The sequence below is a fragment of the Macrosteles quadrilineatus genome, unplaced genomic scaffold, assembly GCF_028750875.1.
Source record: "Macrosteles quadrilineatus isolate MER2022 unplaced genomic scaffold, UCM_ALF_1.0 Scaffold_4__1_contigs__length_99947679, whole genome shotgun sequence".
Lineage (NCBI taxonomy): Eukaryota > Metazoa > Arthropoda > Insecta > Hemiptera > Cicadellidae > Macrosteles > Macrosteles quadrilineatus.
In genome coordinates this window covers 4721348-4748759 of record NW_026542597.1, presented here as the reverse complement: position 1 = coordinate 4748759, position 27412 = coordinate 4721348, and the positions used below count along the sequence as shown (strand labels likewise).

General features: G+C 34.7%; 1 protein-coding gene across 1 annotated transcript in view; it reads right to left on the bottom strand.

Moving 5' to 3' along the window:
- LOC128992263 (bromodomain-containing protein 8-like) overlaps positions 1 to 19524 on the bottom strand; it is a 42851-nt gene extending 23327 nt beyond the window's left edge. The window contains exons 1-9 of the mRNA XM_054415749.1: positions 19418 to 19524; positions 17041 to 17138; positions 15290 to 15486; positions 13263 to 13395; positions 12544 to 12643; positions 11994 to 12120; positions 11603 to 11686; positions 2293 to 2475; positions 933 to 1015 (exon numbers count right to left, since the gene is read on the bottom strand). Coding sequence (XP_054271724.1) covers positions 933 to 1015; positions 2293 to 2475; positions 11603 to 11686; positions 11994 to 12120; positions 12544 to 12643; positions 13263 to 13395; positions 15290 to 15486; positions 17041 to 17132 — 999 coding nt within the window. The 5' untranslated portion in view covers positions 17133 to 17138; positions 19418 to 19524. The remainder of the gene's footprint in view (positions 1 to 932; positions 1016 to 2292; positions 2476 to 11602; positions 11687 to 11993; positions 12121 to 12543; positions 12644 to 13262; positions 13396 to 15289; positions 15487 to 17040; positions 17139 to 19417) is intronic.
- Between the last annotated feature and the right edge of the window lie 7888 nt (positions 19525 to 27412).

Sequence of the window (27412 nt, the reverse complement as noted above, 5' to 3'; positions counted from 1 at the left end):
ATCATCATAAATAAATGGACTGGACTAACAGAATATTTCATTGGAATTTTATGAATTTTCTGTATCAAAGTGATAAATTTAGTTAGATCAAGGGTCTTCTTCAACCCTACGAAAACAATAAAAACCTGCCTTGGATTATGACCCTTGCTCCAGATGGAATGTGTAAAGATATAATGTTAAAACTTTTTCCCCTTGAAGATTAATGTTGGTTCTAGGGCCCTCATACATGATAATATACAAGAAAATCAATAGTATAAGAAGTACAGAAAAATAATGTAAATTGGGTCACTTTTAAACACTGTTAAACTAATTATTTTTTTCATTTTGATTTTTTTTAGGTAAAAGAGCTCTAATATTCAACTACATTGATGCCAAATTACAAGAACATCTGTTGAAAAACGACGAAATGGGGGACGAAATTAACATGGTTTGTCGGAAGCTACTGCGCTACTAGCCTTTTACAAAACTTGGCTCAGGCGGCAGATTAATTAATTACCAATGGGTCAATTTGAATTTAATAGTCGTGTGTTTACGATGTTTTCAGAAAGAAGTGCATAATGACCCCACGCAACCCGTCTGTCCTCAACACCTTCCCCCACCCCCCCCCCCCCCCCCCAGGCCATAATGCCCAAAACGCAACTACACCGAGGGTGATGAAGACTCTTTAAGTGTCTGCTAAGATTGTATGATCAAATTTTGTAGATTTTACTGTAACCACAGAGGACGCTATTGCTTTTGCTGCAACCTTACGAGACTTTCATGACTCCATGTGCAATCTCAAGAGACAATTTAAATTATTTTATACTTTATAAGTATATTGTAGTTCAAAAACTTATAGTTTTTAGATAAATTCTTTCCAAACCAAGAATTTTTTACCCAACCTGAAGTAAACAGGTTTGGCCCAACAGACCCTCAATAAATAATCAACCAACCTCATTCTCAGTTCTAGCTACTTCCACTGAGGGTTTGTCTCCATCTGTTGTCATCTCTACTTCCACCTCTTGCATATGTATACCTGAAAGACATCAAATATGGTTTAAGTTTGAGCAAACAAGTAGAAATTGGGATGGATAAGTGGCTAAATGTAAGACGTTGTATTTAGAGAATCTACATGAATGAAATGAATACTCTGTATAAAATTAGGGGTGCGTGAGTGAACAAGTATTAAGCGAGAATTTCAGAATGGCAGAATCGAAGCGCAATCTTTAATCTAAGAAGAAACAATAAGCAACAATTAATTAAGGTAGATAACAGAGTTTCTTTTAAGGCCAACCAAAAAAGTTAGTTAAGTATAACAAACAAAAATTGTGTTTCTTTGTTCTTTTGAGTGAATACAGTGGACAGAATAGGGTACTGGGGCAAAATTAGAACTATTGGTTATAATTGATTCATTATATGTATTTATAGTCAATGGTGGAACCTTTGATTATAAACCCGACATTATAATCAGGGGATGTAATAGATAAATAATATTAAATACTTTATTTAGTCATTAGATGTTCAATGATGAGATAGTTAACATTTTAAACACAACTTATTTGATACAGAAACTATTTTATATTATTTAAATTATGCGGTAGAGGTTTTATAACGTAGGCCTGAATAAAAATTGATAAAATATAGCCGAGTTGATTCAATTTGCAGTGTTAACTTTTAGGATGGTGGGTACCTTGGAACATTATATAAATGAAAATGTTATGCATTGAACAGCACACCAGCTATGCAGTAGCCTATCTTTTGTACAGCGTCCTTGAGTATTTGTATTTCAATAATTTTTTTATGTATAATTATATAAATATAATATTCCTATAGTTTCACTCATCTTGTTTTAGATAGATAATATAAATAAATATCAATCCACTTTCAGGTTATTTCAATCCATTTGGCTGAAATAAATGAATTTTATAGCCTATTTTCAATTGAAAATGTATTTAAAACTTATGTCATTTTTGGCTTGATAAAAAAGTTATTACTGTACTTTTATCTTTATAATAATATGTAGGCTATATGTATGAGCTAATGTTTATCTTCCTTTGCAAGCGCAAATGTAGGGACAGTAAAAGATAAAAATATAAATTTTGTAAACATTGAACTCCTAAAGGTATACAAAATCATGTCCCACTCTAGTACGAAATATAAATCCATTTAAATTTGCTCATCCAATGCTCTACTAAATTTAACCAATAGCCTATTCCAACAAACTAAAGTATTTTTTTGTCAATTTAATTTGAGAATGACGTTTTTATTAAAAAATTACTTCTATTTAATTACAAGCAAACTAGATTAAATTACCGGACATATCTGGCTCTTCCATTTCCACGTTATTTTCTTCCTTTTCCTCAGGAATTTCTTCTTTTATCTCTCCTAGGCTAATGCTGCTACTGTCCACTTCCTCCACTACCTCAGTGGATGATATTTCTACTGTAGAAACCGGTTCAGGCTGCATTGCAGGGATTGAATCTTCTTCAACTGGTTCTGAAACCATAATCCCATTCAAATTATCCATAATAAGACTTTTTTATTTTAAAACTCTTAAATAATTTGTTTTCATACAGTCATCTGACAAAGTGGCTTTCCTTGCAGTGATTATAGCACAGAAAGTTCATAATTGCTGCATTTACTTACTTTTGCCGCACTCTTTTTACTTTTGCTGAACTTTTTCTTCCACACTCCAGTATTCCAACCAAACAACACACAATGGTGTTTTTATTAGGCAGGTGTGTGTAAGCTTGAAAATAAGTTGGCATCACTTAAAGATACTGTGTTACGACTATGATCAGATAGTGCAGTGTTTCCCAATTTGTTCAATGTTTGGATTTAACTTAACATAAAAACGTGTTGTACATATTTTAGAGACTAATTATTTATATGATTTATAGTAACTGTAGGAAAAGTATAATGTGTAACACAGGTGCAAACTGCATTTGCTACTCTCGAGAAACTTTCCACACTTGCCTACGGATTGTGCGTAAACATGTCTCTCATGTGCAGCAAAGTGCCACTTCGCCCACTAGTTACACAAATAACGATTGCAAACCATTTCAGGCTATAAAAATGAAGAAACATCCATTAGATTTTTTCTAAGATTGAAATTTTACAATGTAAGGGTCACATATTTGAGCTTCTCAACAGAAAGGTGTACTATTCCGCCTAATCCAAACACTTGTTAAGTAGATCGAATTTATAAAGAAAAAGCCACCAAATTTTTACAAAAAAGTATGAAATAAGCATTTAGCAGTTCTAACTGTTTACATTGAAGTGTCAAAAAAAGGGTAAACAAATATTGTGAATTTTCTCGTGCTTCCATGGAGACCAATTACAATTATTAATATTTACTTTTGATAACCTCACCTCAAAACTTTGGACATCCAAGGGACGGAGCCCGAGAGGAACTCAGGGAAGTGAATAGTCCTATGACATTCCTAGGTATGTGAACAATCTTTGTGCTTAATTTGGGCCGTAATGGTTTAGTATTTTAGTCGTGGCAGCCGGACAGACAGACACCACCTCAATTTTATAATAGTATATAGATAGATTAAGATAGTTGGATAGATAGATGGATAGATATGACCTATGAAGAAAATTTGGGTCGCTGGAATTTTATTCCCCTGGAATTTTACCCCCTGGTCAAAGCAGACGTCAGTAGGTAAGACATAGTAACCTGAGCTCTCTAAAGCTTGTTCGCGGGCAGAATTTTATCCACGCAGATTTGGGAGTATAATAAAAATAGACAGAATGTCATAAATTAGATTATAGCAATAAAAACCAGAATTTTACCCCCTGTTTATAGGTACTTACTAAATAACTAGCATTTAGGCAACTGAAGATGTACGGCCCAGAATTTAACCCACTGTGCAAATATAGAAATTAGTGAATTAAATATTTTTTTTTTTATTTTTAGTTTTGATTGATATTGAACATTTTATTATTAAATAGCATATCTTAATTTATTTGTAACCTCAACTAAGTAAACATATTTCGCTGTTTGATTCTGATATTTGAGTTTCGGGATTCGACTTTTTGGGCAAACCGTTAGAGTTAATATGTATGTAAACAAACTGAGTAGCCCATTTGAATAATAATTGGGTAAACATTTCTTAAACGATTTATTATACGGCCGTAGAAAAACAATTTATTTTGTTTCTGTTGTACTATAGCACAATACGGAAAGTAAATAAAAGAAACGTCTTATAACACTTAAAACATATATTTACGCTTATACTGTTACTCACAAGACGGTAAATATACAAAAATATGGTATTTTGTATATTTACCGTCTTGTGAGTAACAGTATAAGCGTAAATATATGTTTTAAGTGTTATAAGACGTTTCTTTTATTTACTTTCCGTAAATTTAATAACACGTACAATGCTGATCAAGAAGTTATTTATAGCACAATGTCTTTTCTTCATACTATGTATCAATACTTTGTACCGGATGCCTACAACTACATTTTACAACAGGTCTTTCGATGTCCTTTTTAGTACGGTACTAACTATCAATAGCTCATGGTTTGTGCCTGAAGAAATAATGAGGCATATTTTGTTATTGTTAAAACACAAACGAGGGAAATTGTTTTTCCACGGTCGTTAAACAAATGTTCGAAATAATTATTATTCATATGGACTACTCAGTTTGTTTGTATACATATTGACCAACAGTTGGCCTCAAAAGTCAAATCCTGAAGCTCAAATCTCTAAATTAAAATGCAAAACCTCTTTCATTAGTTGAGGTTACAAAGATAGGCTACCTACTTAATAATAAAATGTTTACCATTAAATTAAAACTGAAAGAAGAAAATTAATTATTTTCACTAAATTCTATATCTGGCCAGGTGGTATAATTCTGGGGGTAAAAATCCGGGTTATACATTTTGAGCTGACCTCAAAAAGGGCGTAAAATTCCAGCCCGTACAGTCTCGGTTTTATAAATTGATGTGTTCTGATTAAATTCACAAACGTGAAAATATACCTTTAATTCCACCTTTAATATATTGAACTGATATTGTGCAACTCAAAAGTTCGCAGCCGGAATTATACCCCCTGGTTTGTAACGTCAGTTTTGCTCAGGGTGTAAAATTCCAGGGGGATAAAATTCCGCTACACCGAAAGTTTACCAACATTTGATCTACAAGTTTACTAGTATTTTTATTATTTTTAGTTTATTATACACAACATTTGGCTAGGAATATAAAGTGTACATTTGAATAAAAACTCAATTTTGTTTATCTTCTATAGTGTACACTGACTTGGGCTAAAGCCGGGTTTTCCTAGGCGCGGAATCGGCGAGCGGAGAGAGGAACGCGGAGAGCGGACTCCACTTGTCTTAGGCAATTTAATGTTACTGTTTTCCTAGAAGCGGAGCGGAATGCCATGTTAATTTCAATTCCGCTCTCCGCGTTCCTCTCTCCGCTTCCGCGCCTAGGAAAACCCAGCTTAAAGCCTTTAATGAAGTGAAGAATGTGCACTGATTAATTAAACCTAACTCACATAACCGTAATTCTTTGTTTAAAAGGCTCGGTTGATTTTTTATTTCGATGGGAAGAACAGGCTTGACTGTACAGTGGGCGAGTCTGCTCACCAATTGGATACAAACAGATACATGTTATTAGTGTGTGTAAATATAAATGTATTTCCTATTAAGAAGACCCACCGACGTATACGTAAGCCTGGTGCTCCTTTCAAAAGTAAAACCAAAATCTATCATATTGCAGTCATTTTTCTAAACAATTTGTAATTATTATGTACAATGACACGGACAAAATTTCCACACATTTGAAATAATGAATATAAATTCAGAACAACATAATTGAGTTTGATAGTGTCACAAAGCGTGATATTATCAAAATGAATCATAACAATAATAAGGGAAATAAAGTTTGAACTAAATAGTATATTTTGTACCTAGGGCCAAAAATGAGGTTTTGCCGGCTCGAGATAGTTTTTAAGTTCAAGACGAAGTCGAGACAATAACACAATTCTATTGCAATGCTATGGATTTTGTTTGATTGTGTATTTCAAATGCATTCATGTTTTAAGTAAGTAAGCGGACAGCCGATTTTGCGCCCCGGCCTGTAAAAACCTGCTTGGTCCCCAAATTACGATGACAGCTGGCATGGCCAGCAAAACGTAACTTTCAGCCACCAATTAACGTATGTAATACAGCCAAAAACATCATAGTGTGGTGAAAACATATGTAGGGCCTGTTGGAAAATTTAACAACAATTAATTTTGTATCTTCAACTACATGCACCTGTGTGCATGGAGGTTTCCAAAAACAGTCCAAAGGGAAAATTACTGCAAAGTATGCTTGCTAGTAACTTTTACACCTTTTATAAAATTCAAAAAATTCCCTGTTACCTAACTAATTCTATGGGAATACTCTCTATAGATTTTTCTTCCTTATAGAACAGCTTAAGACAACGTGATTTAATGTTAATTATGTCTGGTTATAAAACAAGCATAAGTTGTTTTTGTGATTTTGTTAATATTTTCAGATTTTTATTTTATTTTACCCATTTGAAAGATATTCTAGCGAAATAAAACTATACTTAAAATCAATGATTGTCCAATGTTTTACATATTACGATCACAGAATGAAACACAAATCTTAAAATCTACCCTGAAATAAAAGTAGAACATTTTAGTCGGTACTAGTGCTTACTTCAAAAACATAAAAACAAGCTTCATGTTTTACAATGGGATTAGAAGTTACTGTACCATTTAACGCACCAGTGCTAAATCTTTTGGTTTAAATTTAAATATCACTTACCATAAAGCCTAAACTTATCAACAACTAATTAATTGGTTATAGAAAGACTGGTCAGTCAAACAATCAAGAGGTCATATCAATAGTTTGTTCATTTTCACATTCCATCTGCATGTTTGAGGCAGGATCAGATTTGTTTGTTTGTTTGCTTTTCAGTCTCAATATTGCCATTGGCTTCTATAGTCCTCGCCACCCTAAGTTGAGGCAGCCCAAGGCCAACGGCGTATTTCTAGTGCGGCCTTTGGCTGCTTCAACTTAGGGTAGCGAGGACTTTAGTAAATTCCCTGGGATTAGTGAAAGTTCCACAAATTTAAATTTAAAATTGTTTCCGTTTATTCTCGTTGATAATTAATAACCTAACTATTGTAGTTTGTTTCACAAATTTTATTTCCGTTATCAATAATTTACACCGTGTATGTCTAATGTTTGTTGATGTTTTAAATGTTTTTACAATTTAATTTAATGCAGGCAACTCTTAATCTGTGATATTAATTATATCTACTGTGATATTATTCTATGTTATTAGTTAAACCTCTAACTGGCAATGAGTGAACTTGAACTATGTAGTGGAAAGGCATTTTTGGTGATTATGCTTCAATCGTATTTTGAAAATGCATATAAACTAAACAAATTGAGCAAACCTATTGAACCATATACTTGAATGTCCACAATAACAATGAAATTAAGAATTTGAAAATGGGAACAGAATAAATATTTAGAACAGTAGCCTATATGTACATTAGGTAGAAATAATACAAAAAAACTTATTGTTTATTTTGAAAGTAAAACCATAAATAAAACATACTCCCTTAGTAGATTTCCCATCCTTATGGAAAAGCCAATTGTATTGTTACTTCTGTCCGGTGTACTGTAGATGTGGTGTTTTGTTTACAATTTGTTTCTATTATTTTAGGGTTAGTTTCTCATGTTTTGTGCCTCAATGTTTGGTTATATAGCTAATGGACAAGTTATTGTTTATGATTAGATAGTTTTATTTGGTTAAACAAGGTTTTAAATTACTGAAATAGCACGAAACGAATTGTAAACAAAACACGAGTCTACAGTACACCGGACAGCGGTGGGGCACACGGGAGGGACTAAGGCTAACATATCTTGTAGTGTCAGCGTTCGCCGCTAGAACTGCTAAGTTGAAATAATTTAAATTAATTTTTTTTTAGTTATAAAATTACTTTTTTAATTATAAAATATTGTTTTAAAATTATAAAATAAATTTTTAATTTTTAAAATTAAACTGTCATAACATAACCTAACCAACCAGACTTGCTGATAATATAAAAACTATACAATATAAAAATCTAATTAATAATTACTTATAATTTTTAATTAACTATAAAATTAATTTTAAAATGTAGTATTATAAAATTAAACTGTCATAACCTAACCTAACCAACCAAACTTGCTGATATGAAAAATTTGTTGACAAAAAGTCAGTGAAACCAGCGGGATTCGAACCCGGGACCTCCTGCACACCAATCCGAGACGCTACCAACTATGCCACGAACGCCGCTGAAATCACATCGTTTCGTTACGGTAATCGTGTCGCCTCAAGAGAAGACGAGAAGACATTACCCACTAGAGATATGACGTCACTACACCTTTAGCCTTAGTCCCTTCCGTGTGCCCATTCCCACCGGACAGAACTAACAGTAAAATTGGCTTCAGCTGTTCCATAAGGATGGGAAATCTACTAAGGAAGTATGTTTTATCTATGGTAAAACGTTGCTGCATGAAACTAAAGTGTTTTAGGTCTATATAAATTTCAAGATATACAAAATGTTTGGAATTTATTTCCCTACATTGAAATGTAAAACAATTTCAATTGCCATTTTGTTTTAGAAAGTTATGCAAAAAAAATGGCAAATTTTATGATTTTGTGCTACAAATTTGAAACAAAGACCAAATAAACTTTGTCTCAAAACAGTTAGTAAAAGTACACATTTTTGTAAAGGCAGTGACATTGGAGATCAAATGAAGTCAGAGTGGTTCATGGAAAATGATCATTACTATAAATCTTTATGACTTTCATAAATCTTTGTATATTTTTTAGAAAAAGATTTGATATTCAAACATGTATGTTATTTTTCAAACACATAAAACCTAAATACCAGCTGTATAAAATAAAAGTAGGCTGAATTGACTCCCTTACATGAATAAATATGGTTATAAACGCAAATATAAATAAATATTTTATACTGTTTTATATAAAATGCTGCTGCGCCTTTTTCATGTGGCGATCAAATCTTTGCTCACTAGGACGAAATGTTAGATAAACGATCTATCTATTATCTATTATTTTAAGGTTAATTTTTTTGATTTGTGCTTTATGTACTTTCTTGCTATATAACCAGGGGTTGAGCTATTGTATGATGAGATTGTTTTCTTTGGTTAAACGAGGTATAAAATAACTGAAATAGGATTGTTTTCAGCTGATCCATCAGAATAAAAAATAGGGCTTAGGTTGAATCCTTGTTATAACTATTGACTGTATCACCTACTGACGTACTTTACGATGAAATTTGAAGCCGTTGCGGCAGCAGCAATGGGGTGCATTGTTGCAGGAATGGTCTGAGGCTTGGATAGCCAGTTTATTTTCAGTCTCGCAAACGTGAGCTCAATACTATTTTAATATATAACATTGCTGCAGTTTTTAAGACAGCATTTAAGGCTAGAACCAAGTAGAAAAAAAAAACTTGCAATAATAAATTTGTATTGTCAAAGTAGTGTTCAAGCACTTAACATTTAGACCTGATTTAGTGTTTGGTACTTTGGTATTAGGACCGACCACACCAACAATTCGACTACCAAATAAGATTTTAATTATCTTTGATAAAAAAATTGTCCTAACCTAACTAAGCTAAAAAACCAGTGAAGTTTTTTCAGTAAGTACAAGGTGAGTAGAAGTATGCCGTATTGCCGCACTATCTATTCTTATGCCATGCAATGGTTATATAGACCTGGCCTTTATACTTAACATCCTACAAGGTAATTTTGCACTATGTTCATCACACTGTGTATGATGCCAAATAGACTACAACCCTGAACCGTAAGTAGATTATTATGAAACCAGAATTGCCTAGCCCGATTCATACGCACTGAACCTATTTATCAAAATAGGCTATGTAACTATATGTAAAAAAAAAAACAATTACATATAAAAAATGAAGTCCTATTTCACTTTCTTGTCCAAACATTAATCTTTGGTTGGTTTGTTCGTTGTTTCACTAACAAATGTTAGAATTATAAATTTTATAAAGAGATCACAAAATGTAAAATTAAATCCACCAAGAGATCAGAGATCATAGATGGATCTCTTGGCTACACCCACACAACTTTTTTGAGGAAGTGAATGTACGTATGTATTCTTTACTATTAAGTTAGCCTACCTCACAAACAATAACAAGTTTGTAAAAAAAACTAATTTTATTTAAAAAAAAACACACACACAGATAAAAAATATCTTTTTCTAACATATCATTTTACAAAAACATAAAAATAAGTTCTTCATGATACATGACTTTTCATGTTTTATGAGAATTCTATCACTTTTCAATAAAGTCAGTTGACCCACATACTGAAACAGATTGTAGATCAACATACATTTATCCTCAATTAGATGATCAATAGTCTTACATATTGTATCTATAATAGACCAACCTTGCTCTTGTAGAAAAAAAAGTCTTCAGCAAACGATTTCTTTAACAGTCGAAAGTCAAAAATCGTCTTGGGTGGAAAGATTGTACCTTTTATCTATATGTTAAACTTTGCATTGCATATTACATTTTGTGAACAATGATTCTTTGGTTATGTTTCTGAACTACAATTAAAGGTCATGTCACACTGACATCCGCCGCTACCACCGAGAGACGTTAGCGAGCAGACGTTTTACGACGAGCCAATCCGCACTGAAATTATCGCACCGGTGTAGGAGTTATAAGGTAGGAGTTTTAAGGTAGGAGGGGTCAAGCTGATCTCGGCGATCACAGCGCTGTCGCTTAAAATCTTGGCCACTCGTAGTAAGTAGTGAACAAGGATAAAAAGATGTCGTCCGATGTACATTTTGGTGCATTTTGGTAGTGAGTCGGTGGCTCAGTCGGTAGCGTCGCGGACTTCGGGCCCAAGGCAGCGATGTCGTGGGTTCGGATCCTGGTCACTGCCGATAACATTTTATCAGTACAGTTCACCTTTGTACTGTACCGGCTCACTCCTTGCTTTGCTGTAAACGATCCACGCACGGGCGCTTAGTCTATGTGGACGGGCAAATGCAAGGTTAAAAGAGGCCGCCAACCTCTTTTTTTTTAAAAAAAACCACAATTTCCAACGAAATAGTGTTCTGTGGGTGGACAACGATTCTAGTAGTGAGCGATTTTTCTCGTCCACCGCGGTAGCGAGCTCGGTGTGGCATGACCTTAAGGTAGCTGAAGTTACAAAGCTCAACCTAGGGTTTAAGAATAGACAGCACTATCAATCTAAGTATCATAAAGAACTACATGATACGATGATCCAACGCCAGAGACGAATGGTAACAAATTGATACCAGCTGATTTTACAACCTCAATCCAATTTCAGTTGTCATTTACAGTTGTAGCTTTAGAATCACTCTTTCACTAGTATATGTCTGTATTAGAAAATGGCCTTGACTTACTGTGTCTCAATTAAAAGTTTCGTTTTTTCATTGTAATAGGTATTACATGATTACATTTGTAACGAGATAAACTGTTGACAACACCATGTGTGTTCTTTAAAACTCATAAATAGTATCCTGTTAAGACAGATTTGTATTCAGATGGCATTTTAAGGCTTAGAATACAAGTACCTTTTTTAACAGGTGAGCTGAAGAGCACTGTTGGTTCAATCTGTTTTGCCGGGGACTCCAGAAGTCTTGAGAGCGTAGGTGAATCTGCAACAGAATTTTAAATAAAAAAAATGCTAAATGCAGTAGGCTACTCTATCTCCAATTTTTTTCTTTTAGAAGATAAAATGATAGCTGTAGGCCTTGATAGCTTGTTAAATAACATTTGGAAAATCACTTTACTTCACTATTGCCTTTCAAGATTAAACTGAATATTTTTTATTATGTTTCTTGCAGCAGTAAACTAAGTATTAATCACTTGGTGTGCACATTTTCTACTACCTGAATATTTCTTTACCTAAAAATTTATTTGTCATTTTAATAAGATTATTCTAAAATAAATTTTACTCTTTACCTGATGTAGTAGAGTATGACGGAGGCGGGGGAGGAGGGTTGAGGAGGTGTTGTATAGAGCCACCCCTATAACTACTGGGACTCTGCAGGAGGCTCGTCAGTAGTGGTGAAGTCGCTACTTTAGTCTCCTGCAACAGATTATATGCTATCAACAAAATGTGCCCAGATTAGGATAACCAAATGTCCCAGGGAACCAGGATCGTTCTATTTTTTTTCCTCATTTTTTTCTAGGGACGCTAAAAGTCCCAGGAGTGTATTAAAAATTTATGGAAGTATATACAAGTATTATAGGGGGAAAGGTCTATAACTAATTTATTTGCTACCTGGGCACATTCAGCCCAGGGTGCAGGGGGCATAGGGAGGAACCAATATAGTTGTCCCCGGTGTTTTTTTTAGAAATGATTTGGCCACCTTAGACAAGATGTAAAAGTAGCATGTATCTGTTCCATGCCATATGGCTACCATGCAAAATGTGTCTGGGACTTGTTTCATCGTAGTGTATAGTGTATATAGAAATTAACTAATGTTTAGTACTTTGAAAACTATGTCACCTGAGGTTCTGAATGTGGAGTAACTCGTCCTCCCTCCAGACGACTTCTTTCTTCATGTTGACGTAGGATTGATCCTCTTGTGGCTTCCTTTTCCTTCTCTCTGTACAAATTGTCAAAAATAATAACTTTAAACAAATTTGATAACATAAATTATATGCACATCTACAAAATGGCATAATGTAAGTAGGCCTGTCAACAATAATTAACATTTTATTTTAATTAGGCCTATGTTACCATCTTCACTCCTGGAAAGTTTTGCACTTGCGGTATCTAAACCAAACAATTTCTACTTCTATTCTCTATTTCAACAACTTATTTCAGTATACGGTATTTTAAGGTCAGTTGATAATAAGAGTTATACAATAACTTATCAGAGTAAAGATCGAGCTTTGATTCTGCTATACTTTAGCCTGCAAATACAAATGCTTCAAGCAAACACATTAAATCGCTTGACTCTTTGAGTTTTCTTGAAAAGCTTGAGTTGAGCCAAGAAATGAAACACTCACTCGCTCGGAAAACCACTTGAGTACTCGCACACCCCAAATTCAATTCAATTCAATTATGTTTATCCTAACTAAATTAGCTCCAATCAAATATTCAAAGAACAACCTTTTGGCCGAAAATGTGTACCGGTACATCAGCTTTATGAATTTAATCTTGGTCAACATGTAAAAGCTAGCCTATTTTTGAAAAAGTAACTTATCGAACAAAAAACCTACTCTTCAATTTCCAGCTCAAACTCATCAAGTCTGTCATCAGCTTTTCCACTTTCAATGTCTTCTATTTCTTTCAAGAGACGCAAATAGGCCTTTCTGTCTTCTTCAATCAGTCTGTTCACTTCTTCTTGCCGTTCTGTGAAAAGACATTATTTTTTTTCAATTAATAGGAACTAAATTTAAATACAGAGTGTCATACAACGTCCCGCACAGGCTTAATATTTTCTTAACGACAACAGATAAATCAATAAGATTTGGTACATCAACACCACACCTAAAAATGGACTTTTTTAAGGAGCTATCAATTTTCTGTTATATCATGGGGATGACCCACAAGGAGTCAGAATGAAATCTTAAATGAACTCAAACAGACAACCAAGTCAAAAATGACAGTGGTTCAAAGATTCATTGAATTTGCTATGCTTATATACGTGACCTCCTCAGGGGGTTAGCCACTAGGAATCTGAAGAAAATCTTAAACGTAACGTAAGCATATTTCGATATGCACATCAATTTAAAGGTATTTGTTATTAGTAGCCTAGATTACAATGCCACGAATTTGCGCTCAAAAAATCATCTGAGTAAAAAATGGCAGCCATTCAATGATTCAAAATGACAGAAACAAGAACTCTTTGAATGGCTGTTATTTTTGACTCGGTTGTCCGTTTGAGTTCAAATTTGTGGCATTGTATTTTGCTATTTTTTTGTATTTTTCATTCGATGTACAAATCAACCTATGCTCCTATTTAAGATTTTATTCTGCTGGACGTCCCCATGATATGACAGAAAACTTATAGTTCCTTAAAAAAAGTAGATTTTTAGGTGTCGTGTTGTTGATGTACTAAATCTTATTGATTTATCTTTTGTCGTTTAGAAAATATCAAGCCCGTGTGGGACTTTACACCCTGTATAATATCCTTTACATTAAGATAACAACTATTTCAAACTAAAATATGGAAAGTAGAATACCTATTTCTATGTATCGTAAAACTTCTAGGCCTTACCGTATGACAGGTATACAGGCCCTGCATATACAGTATGACTCAATGCTAACCTGTTAGATTTGATCCAGCCAATCATAAGTAAGTGTAAGATGCTGATAGAGAATATTATCATACCAATAAATAGCCTACCAAATATCTGTAGACATTCTCTAATCATACCTAATCAGGTATTATCAGTTTAAGTAAAAATAAAGCCAGACCTAATGATTTATGTTTATGTTTTTTTTTTTTTTTGTCTTCCATCTTAATGTGGGAAAATATACAATTTTGCTTTTACAAGTATTTTGTAGTCAGAACATTTTAAGAATTATGCCTAGTGTGGAGGGGAAGTTCTCGTTGCTATTACTGTAGCCCAGATCAAATTTGCAGGCACATTTAACCATCTTAATAAACAATGTAGGTAGTTTTGTTGGTTTATTGATTTTTTATTATTGCATCATTCAATTTACCGGTATCAATCTGTCGTTATTGCATTATTGTTGATAAATAGGCATGCACTGTGGCTACGATACTCCCTGGTGTGGATTAACGTTAGCACTAGTAGTACTACAAACTACGACTATCCTGATAATTTGACCAATTCGTTATTACCAAGGTAAAAATGTGGTTCGGATTCCACTATAAACTGTAGGTCCCTTTTAGCTGTATAGCCTATTAATTAACAGCTATGTCTAAGGAATATGTTGGCCTTAGTCACTAACAAGACTACAAGATCGTGTCACTTCCTACACTCATCTCCATTCATACTTTACCTACTTTTTATGGTCACCATTTCATTGAAAAGTATTAAGTAACTTATTAAAGTATCAATTATTAATTTGTTGCCTTAATAACATTATTCATATTAACTTACTTGTGTTTGTTATTTATATGTACCAGTATGCATTCTGTTACCAATTTGCTACTACTCTAATATTAAAATGTTGGATCATCTTGAATGAATAAACAAATAAATAAAGACGCCCAACTTGCCACAAAACATATTCCAGTTCAAACCTACAAAGTCAACATGCACGACAATCGCACCTTGTAGAAGTTTCCTGACGATGCTCTCGCTTGGTGTGTCGATTGTCTCCACCCCCTTCTCACTCCTCTTCTTGCGCTTGGTCGTGCCCACATTGTTGAGGAGAGCCTCGTACTGCAGAGCACACTGCTTCTGTGAGTACCACTCCGAGGGCCGATCCGGCTCACCAAACACCCGCAACACTCTGCTCACCGACATCCTACGGTAGCACACCCATACATTACCACTACTTTGACAAACTTTCAAATGTACTGTAATCATAATTAGCAGGGATATTACATCAACACACTAGGTTAGTGCAAACCTACATTCCTCGTGGCCCCAACTGTTTGAATACCGTACTTTTTGAATGTTGAAAAAGATACCAGGTTCATAAGTAAAATTTAAAAAAACTTCTCTTCTAATAACATCACAGAAATATACTTCTTAGAGCTAAATCTTTGTAAAAATATGTAGGTAAGTAATCTAGTAGGTAGGCCTAAAAATAGATAAGCTCAAGGAAAACTAAAATAAGTTAAAATCCGAACAAGCAAAGGCAATACCTGGTTATTAGGAATTTAAGGCGTGATCAAAACCAGAGATTGAAATAGTCTTCTATTTATCTGTGTACCTATTTAAAATCCATTTTGGATCTAGTTTTCATTAAAAAAAGATCCTCTTTTTTTGCATGGGTAATCCAATTTTTTATAAACAGACTTTTTCTTATTGGTGGCACCAGGATGCAAACTCGTGATGTCGCTATCTCTGATATTTGTAGTCTATCACTCTAAATGTGCCACCAACAAATTACCACAAATACTTAGAACAGTCTTATTTTATTTAATCAGACCTAGGCCTAAAGGATGTGTGGCTGCTAGATTTTTGTAACTATCAACTAAACTTAGGTTATGGTTACCCATACTTTTGGATCAATCCACTGTAGGCCTAGTATTATTTTAATGCCATGTGCTGCTAACATTTGAGTGCATTTCTGGGTCAGTGGACTTACAGTAAGTTTAAGGGGATCCAGGCTTCAGAAAGTGAAAAAATTGCCAAAATTCACTTCTTTTTTTTATAGTATTTTATTGTTATTTGGTTATTTATGTACAAGAAAATATAAGTTTTATAGGTATCCTACACGTTTTTCATAACAAAACATATATTTTCCCCAGATACTACATGCGCGCGTCTTAGTATTTTCTAGGACTTCGATCGCGATTCCCCGAAAGTTGTGGTTTTTAGTGTTTTGTAACAGAAAATTTGATATATCTCAGCCAATTTTTGTCCTATCATGTTGAAATTTTTACCAGATGTTCTTTATAGTATTTACAAACTTTTTGGGTATAATTATTAATATAAGTCAAATAGTTAAAATAATAAAAAAAATTTTATTTGAAATATAGTATAAGAAATATTTTTTTGTTTTTCAACCTTTATAAAATAAAAACTAATAATCCTACAAACAAAGTAATACCCAGGATTTCAGTAAGTGTACATAGCTACAAAAAGACACCTAGTTGAACAAAATTGATCAACTATTTTATGAGTTATATCAAAAATAAAAATGTGTTACGTTATGATACATAAAAATACATAAAATGGTACTGTGGTACATAGAGTGGCTACAACAAATAAAATAACAGTTTTTAGGCCCATTTGATATAATAAATATCTTTAAAAAATGATAAACATAAAAAATTTAAAAAATGTATTTTCTGAAGCCTGGATCCCCTTAACAAAGGAAAAAGCAAAAGAGGGAATTATTTATACATACCAATTCTGGTCTCCACTCCGTAATACAGCAGAAGCTAAACAGAGCTTTTCTTTTGTAGACCATGGCTCTAGAATCACAGTGCCTCTTTTCATCTTAAACTGAAAAACAAAATAAATTAAATTATTGTTGGGGTAAACTTTGGTTACCATTACCAGACCGTATTTGCTAGCAGTGTATTACACGCTGTTTCAGTCTCATCGCATATGACCTGGTTGTGTGGGGCCATACACCAGTGACGCAGGCAATAATACTACAGAAGGTGTTGAGGATAATATAACATATCATAACATCATATAACATATCATGTATAGGCTAATGGTGTAACCGTTGAGAGGAAATAAATAAATAACATTTTCTGACTACAAAGCACACTGTCGTCCCATCTTCCTGGAGTCAGGCGTGTTGTCAGTTTACAGCCAGTATGTCCTCAACATCTTGACCCTAATGAAAATAAATATCTAGGCTAAGTTACCATTTTGTAGTTATAGACAATTTATCCTCGGTCTGCGATAAAGCTGGTTAATTTCTTGCGGGTTCATGTGCCCTGGACCTGAATGACTTTAAGACAGCCCTGTGTGACAGGCTGCTTAACACGTTGACTGCGGCCTACTGCTATAGCAGTAGTGCGGCGGCATTGCTCGGGGCCTACTGCTATATCAGTAGAGTTGCCACCTTAGGTCGGAAAAAAAATCGGGACATTGTCCTCCTCCCTCCCGGATTAACATAGGCTTAAATACGGACATAAGGAAACAAAATCTTCGGGAATGTCCAGGCAGAATCCGGACGGGTGGCAACCCTGGTCTGAGCCCAGCACTCGGCCGGCGACAATGTGATTGTTGCCAGGCTGTTCCTTAGAATAGCCTACGAGCTTTATTTTGGTGTAGGTTAGTAGTAAACATTCCCGTAAAATCCAATCTGGCAATGCTTTTGTCCCGTTTTTGGGCATTTTCTCTATTCGAGCCATTATTACAAAGACTCTGGTTGTTGATCCAGGCTGTGCTGCTACCTTTGGGTGTTTCAGTGAACTATGTTCACTTTCGGGGTAACACAGAATGTAACCATTTCTCTTTATGGTGATTCGTCTAACTAGGATATTTTTAAGCCAATAGCGACTGCTGATTCAGTAGCGCGCCAGGGCTCCGCCCGGGACTCGCCTCAGTTTAGGAGCGCCTGTGTAAAGGTTTTTCGCAATCAACATGTTAATAGGCATCTTTGCAGCCTCGAGAAATAGGCAAAGGCCTACCATTAGGCCTATAGTTACCATTCTGTTTTCCACACATAGCTTAACTAAGTTAATGTTTAATCATGTCCAATATAGGCTAGGCAACACATACATAGGACAACAACATAATATAGGCCATACATCTACCGAGCTTTAAGCTACATCAAGTTAGTTTTAGCGAATTTCCCTATAGGGAAGTAGCTATTACCGTAGGTGGCACGGTAAGACCTAGACCCGGGACCGATTTACTTTTTCATTTTGATGTCCCCAGAGGCCAAAAACACTATTCGTTCAAATTTTTATATATGTATATATATATATATAGACATATATATATATATATATATATATATATATATACGTCCGTGAACGCGATAACTTGAGTAATTTTTGTCCGATTTTGATGAAATTTGGTTTAAAGGTGTAAAGCGGGATAAACTTGAATGAGTTCGCAAACCAGCACGATCGGACCATGGGAACGGGGCTTTACGGGGGGTTTTATGGGGTAAAAATTGGTTTTTCTCACTTTTGACCCTCAAAACACAAAATTTCCCAATTTCTCTTTAGACCTTTTTAAAGAGCTTAAAAAAACAAATAATTTAGTATATAAAAGTATTTTTGTTCGATTATTAGTAACGGATAAAATTAAAAAAATTGTAAGTTTAAAATTCCCATGTTATTCTTATGGAGAATATTGTCAAATGTTGTAGTTTGCTTGTTTATGAATATATTTTGATCAAACTTGGCAAATTTATTTATTTTGTACTAAGCTATCAATATTTTACTCAAAAACACACTTTATTAGTTTCCTTGTAGCAGCAAACCTAGGTACTTGTTAAACCTAATGTTATTTAAATATATTTAACTGAAAATCAATTCAGACAAATGGAAATTCGCTTAGTCGGCAGGTTTGCTGCGGCGGGGGTATTATACTCTTGATTGAGATGGAGAAAAAACATGGAAAATAGGCATATTTAATTCGACCAAATAGTCCCTATTCCCCACGATTAACTTAAAGAGTTGAGCTTCAGGCCTTTTATAACCTAGAAATAATCTAATGGTTACAGTAGCCTAAAAGTGTACAACAACAGACCGGTGACACTAAAATACCTTAGCCTACAGTAGTTCTTTGAAAAAAAATATTAATTTACTCACCAATTGCTTATTGTTAAAAACTAGATGTTATGATGAATAATATAACCAAAAACTAAAGTATTTATTTACTTCACAGACGATTAATAACATAAATATTTATTTATTCATTTAGGAAAAGCAAGAAGACTGAGGGGTAAAAAAGCAGCTGCAGCTCTTTTTCTTTATTTACTAATCGAACTTCTTCTTCCCTAGTTCCCTGGTTGATGCCAGTTGATGCTTGGCCTAGGTCGACGCAATTTTTACCATGAAGCTGTTTGATTTTGTTGTTTTCACGTTGTTGAGAAAGTCCTATAGCTTCGAATATATTATAGCTCCGAAAGGAGCTCAATAAATGTGTGTACTTCTTAAATTAATAGTTGTTCCTATAATTTCAATTCCTATAGCACCATGGTGGAAGTAAAATACATAGGTGTGCTATTCCCGTCAGGTGTGCTAACGTAACTAAGATTGCAAACACCATTTTACCATTTTAGAAAAATTATAAAAACAATAACAATCAAAACAAAACAAAATAAATATATACTTATATGGCAATACATAGCCGATTTTCTGTTTGCAATATAATCTGGGTGACGTCAGCAAATGACGGGAATAATAACACATACCGGTATGTATTTTCCTTCCACCATGCTATAGCCCCAAATACTAAATTGAAGTGTTGCATTTGGGCTGAATATAAAGTATAACATTAGCTACCGAAGATACTTGTTGAAGTTTTTATTATTTTAAAAGCTGCACAGCTGTATGTTTTATCTATGGCTGTATTTTGAATCTCATAACATCTATTTAGATCCGAAAGAAGCAAAATGCTCCGGGTCCAAATGAATGAGTGATATGAGCTCATTGTTACATCAGAATTGTTACAGTTAATGATGTGGAGCTAAACGAAAGGTAAACGGTTTTTGTGTAAAAATAAAACAAAAATTAAGGGTTCCCCGACTAACTTTGCCTTATTTTTACACAAAAACATTATATTTCAGTTATCTTTTGTCCGATCTTTTTGATCTTGGTATCGTTTGATAGGAAATTAAGAATGCTAAAAAAAGTATTCTAGACATTTTTTCATAGAATTAGCCGTTTTTGAGTTATTTAAGTTAGAGAAATTCAAACGGCCGCTATTTTTAAATTTACAATCGGAACAACTTTATATTTTTTCTATTATAGGTCTTGTGTATGGTAACATGTTTACCAAGTTTCATAATCATCGAATAAAAAACTTTACAGATAAAAATATTTTTTTATAAAAAACAAAATGGCGGATATCTGGGTAAATATCTATTTTCGGACACACCTTCCCATAAACTTTTTTCTTCCTTTTAGTATGGGGATTCATTTCCCCAAGTTCTGATACGTTTTTTATGGTCACCCTGTATATCATGTGATTAATTAATTCTATCACAAAATATGATATAGACAGTCTTATATCTGATTTGATCGGATCTAATAATGCAATAATGCCATTTTCCATTAAAAAAACTGCCTTTCTTGTATTTTTCTCTTGCATTCTCTTTCTTATTAATTTAAGAGTAAAAATGATTTGTAAATATTGAGACCTGGCTAAAAAAAATAAGGATTGGTGCTATGTAGCCTTGGAGTAGGGCCTAGTCTCTCAATCATTACTTGAAACGGTTTTCAGTTTTAGTTCAGCCTCAGTGATTTGTGCCCTGTACTTTTGGTATTTTTTGCAACAAAACGATTCTGATTTTTGTATTTTTTACGAATCAAGTTCACTGAAATGTGAATGTTTTTAAGCCATAATCCAAATATACGTTACTTCCTATGATTTTTTCGTTTCCTTTTTTGCATAAAACCATAGTTTAACTGGTACTGTGTTTGCGACAACCGTTTTGACAAAAATTTTGCCTATTTTAGTACTCTTTACAAGTGAGAATTTTCTTGGACCAACACTTGATGTCGTTGCTGACTTATACAAAAAGACGTTTCAAATCCTAATTCCGTTTTAATTTTTAGGTTAAGTTAAACTAATGAATGTTTACGCCTAATGGCCGTATCGGGTTTTCACTTATATTTCCACTTTATTTATGGGGGGATGTATTTTCAGTATTTTAGCGACAGAATAGTAGTTGAAATCAAAACATAAATAATCATTCCAAGTTATAATACTAAGCCTTACAAACGAAAACTTAGCTTTAGAAAGCCTGATGAATATTCACGTTGTGTGACTGTCAAAGAGTCATAAAGCTTATATCCTGTCTTCTGATACACTGTGGTGGATTTAACTCAATACCCGTTATTGTGAAAACTCATCAAGCACATATCAATTTCGCTGAGTAAAAAACATTCATATTCCTGTATATTTTCATTTTTACAAGATTCTTCATATTCCACTACCCATTACCATTAGTTTTGGTTTTAGTTACCCTTTTGATAATTTAAAAATTATTTTAATTAAATGACAAAGCTTAAGTTAAGATTAGGGATGCTTTGTAATAAAGTTTCCCATTATAAACACTGCATTTCTCTATGATGAATAAATGGATGATGGCACGATGATAAAGAGAGCATATTAATATATATGAATGCAGAACGAAGTAATCTTGGAATGATTTTTGCTAAAGCTACGTAGGGGTGTAGGAGGGGTCGTATGAAATGGAGGGGGGATTTGCACTCCTGGCCTTGGGGGATGGCTACAACTGATAAGGATATTTTGATATATAAACTTATTTCTTTTTTATTTGGACTCTTTTTAGGACTTGACACACGTAAAGGCATGGAATAATTTGAAAAGTTAAACTAATTTTATTGCTTGGTTTAAAAAAAGATTTTTTTTTCATTTTATATCACAGTTGTCTAACTTATTTGTAACTGAAAATCCTATATTGCATCAATCTAAATCTTCTGTTTGAGAGTTCATGTCAATTTTATGACCTCTAAACAATGTTCTACTTTTAAATTTACTCAGTGCTGCGGATCATACACACACCGTCGCTCCTTGAAAACACGTAAAGCAAATTATTTGTGTCACACCATTAGCCCCCTCAGTAGACATTTGTGTATTCTTTTCCACATGCTACGGCAAACAATTTCTGCAGCCAAGATAACGGGTAGTAGCTGGTGATGAAGCCACTTTTGAGAGCTTTTAGGCTAATTTAACGACAGCAGTATACAGTGTGGACGGGGGCGTGATGGCCCTATCAGGTTTGATAACTCCTGAGGGAGGTTTAGTCTGCGATGCGACGGTTACATATACTACACATTGTGTGTTTTATCCATCCATCTAACTGCACGTAATAGATTAACGTTTATCTTGGTAAGACCATAGGCTAGATACATTAACTAGCAACCTTCGCTCCTACCAATTTACGATGATTTTTCCGTTTGAAATTTCCTCGGTATTAATTTTATATTTCTAAATGTTTGTGTTGAATTGGCGTTTAATCTTATTTCCTACCATGGTATATTTGTGTTTTAATACGTCGTTCTTTTTCTACCACATTTAAAGAAGGGGTTAGTAAAGTAATGTAAGGTTGTTAAAAAACACACAGATTCTTGACAAAAAATTTTCTTGTTTGGAAAAACAATTATTTTATGAAAAAAAAACGGTGGTTGGTCGGTGATCGCACCCAAGTGAATGGTAGTACGTTCTTTTTTTGACAGAAATGAGTCACATAATAATGTTTTTATAGCGTTTATATTTGTGACTTTATAAAATACTAGCAGAGAGTAACCTTCCTTCGTACGATTTCGAGATTTAGGTTTTTTTGTAACTTCATTTTGGTTCCAGCAAAACCAAACTTAAAACAAACCTATCCTAAACAGCTTTTATAGATATTTATAACATTTCAGCCTGTAAATATAGTGGTAGTTGTATAACGAACAAAGCCCAATATACTAAACGACATAGTACTTTGCCAGGTATAAAATAAGCATGAAATATGGAAAGTCCTTAAGATGTTTTGATGATCTAAATATTGATTCAGTTTTTAGTAAGCTAATAGACCCACACTAAAAGGTGAAACCTAAATTTTCAAGATCCTAACGGAGTTTGACGTTACTTTATTCTTGTAGAACATATTCGTTCCAGGGTCTGCACCAAAGGGATTTTAAACTCATCCCTCGTGAGATAGATATACACCCTTGAGTATCTGTATTCTAACTTTGCGGCACTTCCCTACCCCACACCCTTATCAGCTTATCACCCACCACCCTGAACATTCCCCTCCTCTACCCTCCCACCATTAACAGCTTTGACCCTCTGTTGACCTGATGACTGAAACTTTGAACTTGAACGTAAAACTGTATTTTAGGAATCGTTCTCCCTAGACAATACACGCATTGTCATCTGTTAAAATATTATAGACAGACAAGATAAAAGACTATTAGGACTTCACAAAAGATGTGTATTTATTTGACTGTTTACAAAAATCATAATATTCAATAAACATATGTTAGTTAAACTGTATATGAAATAAGGCAGGCATAGATTAGACATAGATTATTTATTACATTCTCTCCCCCCCAAGAACTAACCATTCAAAAATTAGTTTCTTTTTCCTATTCATTAGTTTTTTCTTTGGAGCAATAGTAATTTTTGGCCGAGGCTTGCGAAGCCTAACTTTGGCACTCACCAGTTTTTTAGTGATTTTCACTTTGAGCATACGTTTTCTTCTTGATGTTTGATTTCTTTGAATATTTCAGAATATTTCTTATTCCTCTGGTTATCACTGCTGGACTTGTTGTGGTACTGTGAAATGTCAAAGCTCTCGTCACTGACTAGGCTGACTGAATCGTCTACTAGTGACATTCTCCTCACAGACTCGTCTCTGGATATTTTCATAGGTGACAAGTTGGAATTGTCCTCCACGCTGTCTCTTAGCACCTCCGCCATCTGCTCTTCAAGACACCATTGTGGCATCGTAGGTTCCTGTGAGCGACTACAGTTGTGTTTAAACAAGGCCATCAGACATGGGAACTTGCAGCCACACTGAGCACACTTGTTTGTTTGATTGTCATCGTTATTCTTGTGCTCCTTCCAGCACACACGTTTCTTCTTGTGTCTGTAGAAGGAGGTATTGTCAAACTGCACATCACATCCACCACAAATTTTCAACTCTGAATCGTTCTCCGTTTTCTTCATTTCCCATAGAGGTCTGGCTTTAAGTTTTTTGTCTTCTGTTTTCACATTCTTCCTTTTGCCAGTTACCGCAAAGATCTTTTTCTTGATTTTGACACTGGATTCCAGCATGGCTTCCTTCAAGACTTCAAGTACTTTGGAATTTTCTATCAGCTCATCGTCTACTAGACCTATCTCATTTTCTTTATCAGGCTCTTCCGTTTTCTCTCCAACCACTCGGACTGTCTGGACACTGGTGAGAATGTCAGAATGTTTCTCAGAGTCTTGAATCATATTCTTAGCCTCCAGGGGTTGGCATTCCTTCTTCTCTAACGCTTTTTCTTTTATTGGATCCCTGTTTAAATGTGCTTTTTTGATTTTCATATCTTTGTTTTGAGTCCTTTCCTCTTGGGAGATGTTTTCTGCACCGTAGTTGTCAATCTCAAATGATTCCTCTGCTGTTTTGTACAATTTATCATATTTAAAACATGTCAGAGCAAAGTTGTCATCGATACGTCCTCCACTGTATCCTGGACATTTTCCATGCAACGACCAGCCTAAGTAACTCCAGGATAAAACTGGCGAGTTAGGAGGTCCTTCCACAACTTTCCTTGTCAATATTAGGTTGCAATTATCTTGACCAATCAAGATGGTAGGTTTGGCATGAGATGTTGGTAGAGGTTGGTCGATTGAATTTAAATGAGACCATGTCTCACGAAGCTTTACTGAATCGATCGACTGTTGGGGTAAATCTAAGGGAAATTGAGTTCTTACATTAGTCAATGTGAAAACTTCGTCTTCATAGAGCCCTTTTATTTTAAGTTCAACTCGTCTGGACGTTGGGTCAAAATGTTTAGTTGCATTTGACCAACAAGTGGTAAGGGGTTCAATGCTACCACTGACACCTAATTTATTGGCTGTAGTTGAATCTAGTAGAGATATGGTTGAACCGTCATCTAAAAGTGCATATGTGTCGATCTGACAGCTTGGACCATATAATGTCACTGGACATACTCTTAGTAAAACGCGGTTATTTACCGAGTGATTGCTTATAAATTCTTCTTTTGATTTACCTTCCTGCCTGAAAGTGTTCTGTACTCTGTCCCAGCTGATCTCTTGGGCATTTTTAGTGGCACTGTCAGTATGCAGAAGGCGATGGTGGGATAGTTTGCACCCATTGATTCCACAAGGTTTCTTTAAATTGCAAAATTTGATGTGGTGACGACGGAAGCAAAAGAAACACAGTTTTTTCTCAATTATCATCTTCCACCGCTGCGAGACTTCTGCTTTTCTAAAAAGCTTACATTTATCGGTTTCATGACTCTCCGAGCAAAACATGCAAACGTTTTCATCGGGCGAATTAGTAAAAACTGGTTTAGGGTCACTTCTCTTCCGCGTTGTCTCCTCGGGTGGACGAAAATAAATACTCATAATGGAACACTGATTTTCAAGCCAGTTACAGAATACTTTCAGGTCAGTAGGTTTTTCTAAATGCATGCTATTTACATGTTCAGCCCACCTGTACTTCAGGGTATAGGGGAGCTTACTTAAAAGTTCATTCAACAAGAGAGGATTTATTAGGTACATTTCCAAATCCAACGACTCTGCGGTAGAGGTCAGGTTTAAAAGAGTTGTTGAAAACTCAATAAGGCTGACAGCGTCATCCTCCTTGACTGGTTGGAGCATGCGCGCCTTCTTCAACATTGACTCGACTATAAACTCTGGACGTCCAAAACGCATTTGTAAAGTTTTCATTACTGTACTCAAATTTTTACCTGATATAAATAGAGGTTTTACCATTTTAAAGGCATCTCCCTCCAGACAATTTCTTATTCTGTCAAGGTTTTCATCGTCATTAAAAAGGTGTTTAGTCTTATTGTAACAGGAATAGAACATGGGCCACTCGTCTGGTTTCCCGCTGAAGGATGGAAGACGCTGTCGGCAAGAGACAGGTTGGTTGGGGTTAGATAAATTGATAGCTTTTGAAAAGGAGTCTGCTAGTTTATCAATAGCCGTGGACACGATGGCTGATGATGTCAAAGGAACTGACGGTTCCTCATTCAGCCACCTATTGACTTTGACATTAGAGTCCTCCTCAACAGTAGCAATATTGAAGCTTACCTTGTCAGGGTCTTCATTATCTTCCAATTCCAAATGACGACTGCCCAAGACTGAGGCGGACTGACTACTTCCCAAGACCGAAGCAGACTCAAGTTCGGTCCTTACTCTCAGCAGACGCTTCTGTCGTTCTAGTTCTCTTGCTTCAGCTTGACGTTGTCGTTCCATTGCCCTCTCCTCTCTTTGCCTTTGTTGTTCCATCTCTTGTCTCTGTCGCTCCATCTCCTTTTCTTCAAATTCTTTCAGCCGTTGCAACTCTCTTTCTTCGTGTATTTTCTCAAGCCTGTTTATTTCTTCTATTTCTTCTAGTTGCAGTTGAACTAACCGGCGCTTGCTGGAAGTTGAAGATTTGGTTTTTGACTTAGAAGGTGGTTTTAGAGATTGACTATCTCCTTCTATGGGTTCATCATTCTTGTCATTTGCATTTTCTGGGGAATATCTATTTGGAGGGTGTTTCTCTCTCCCTGACTTTCGGATTGACATATTTTTTGACATGATTTATAAGTCGGGTTTCGGCCCCAATGTTAAAATATTATAGACAGACAAGATAAAAGACTATTAGGACTTCACAAAAGATGTGTATTTATTTGACTGTTTACAAAAATCATAATATTCAATAAACATATGTTAGTTAAACTGTATATGAAATAAGGCAGGCATAGATTAGACATAGATTATTTATTACATCATCATTTTGAGGGAACTTCGTAAGTAATTATACATTTTCAAAATTATAGTAATTTCGGCAATTTGGTATTATACTGAACGGCGTGGTCAGTATTCATCGGCGTGATGAATCGACT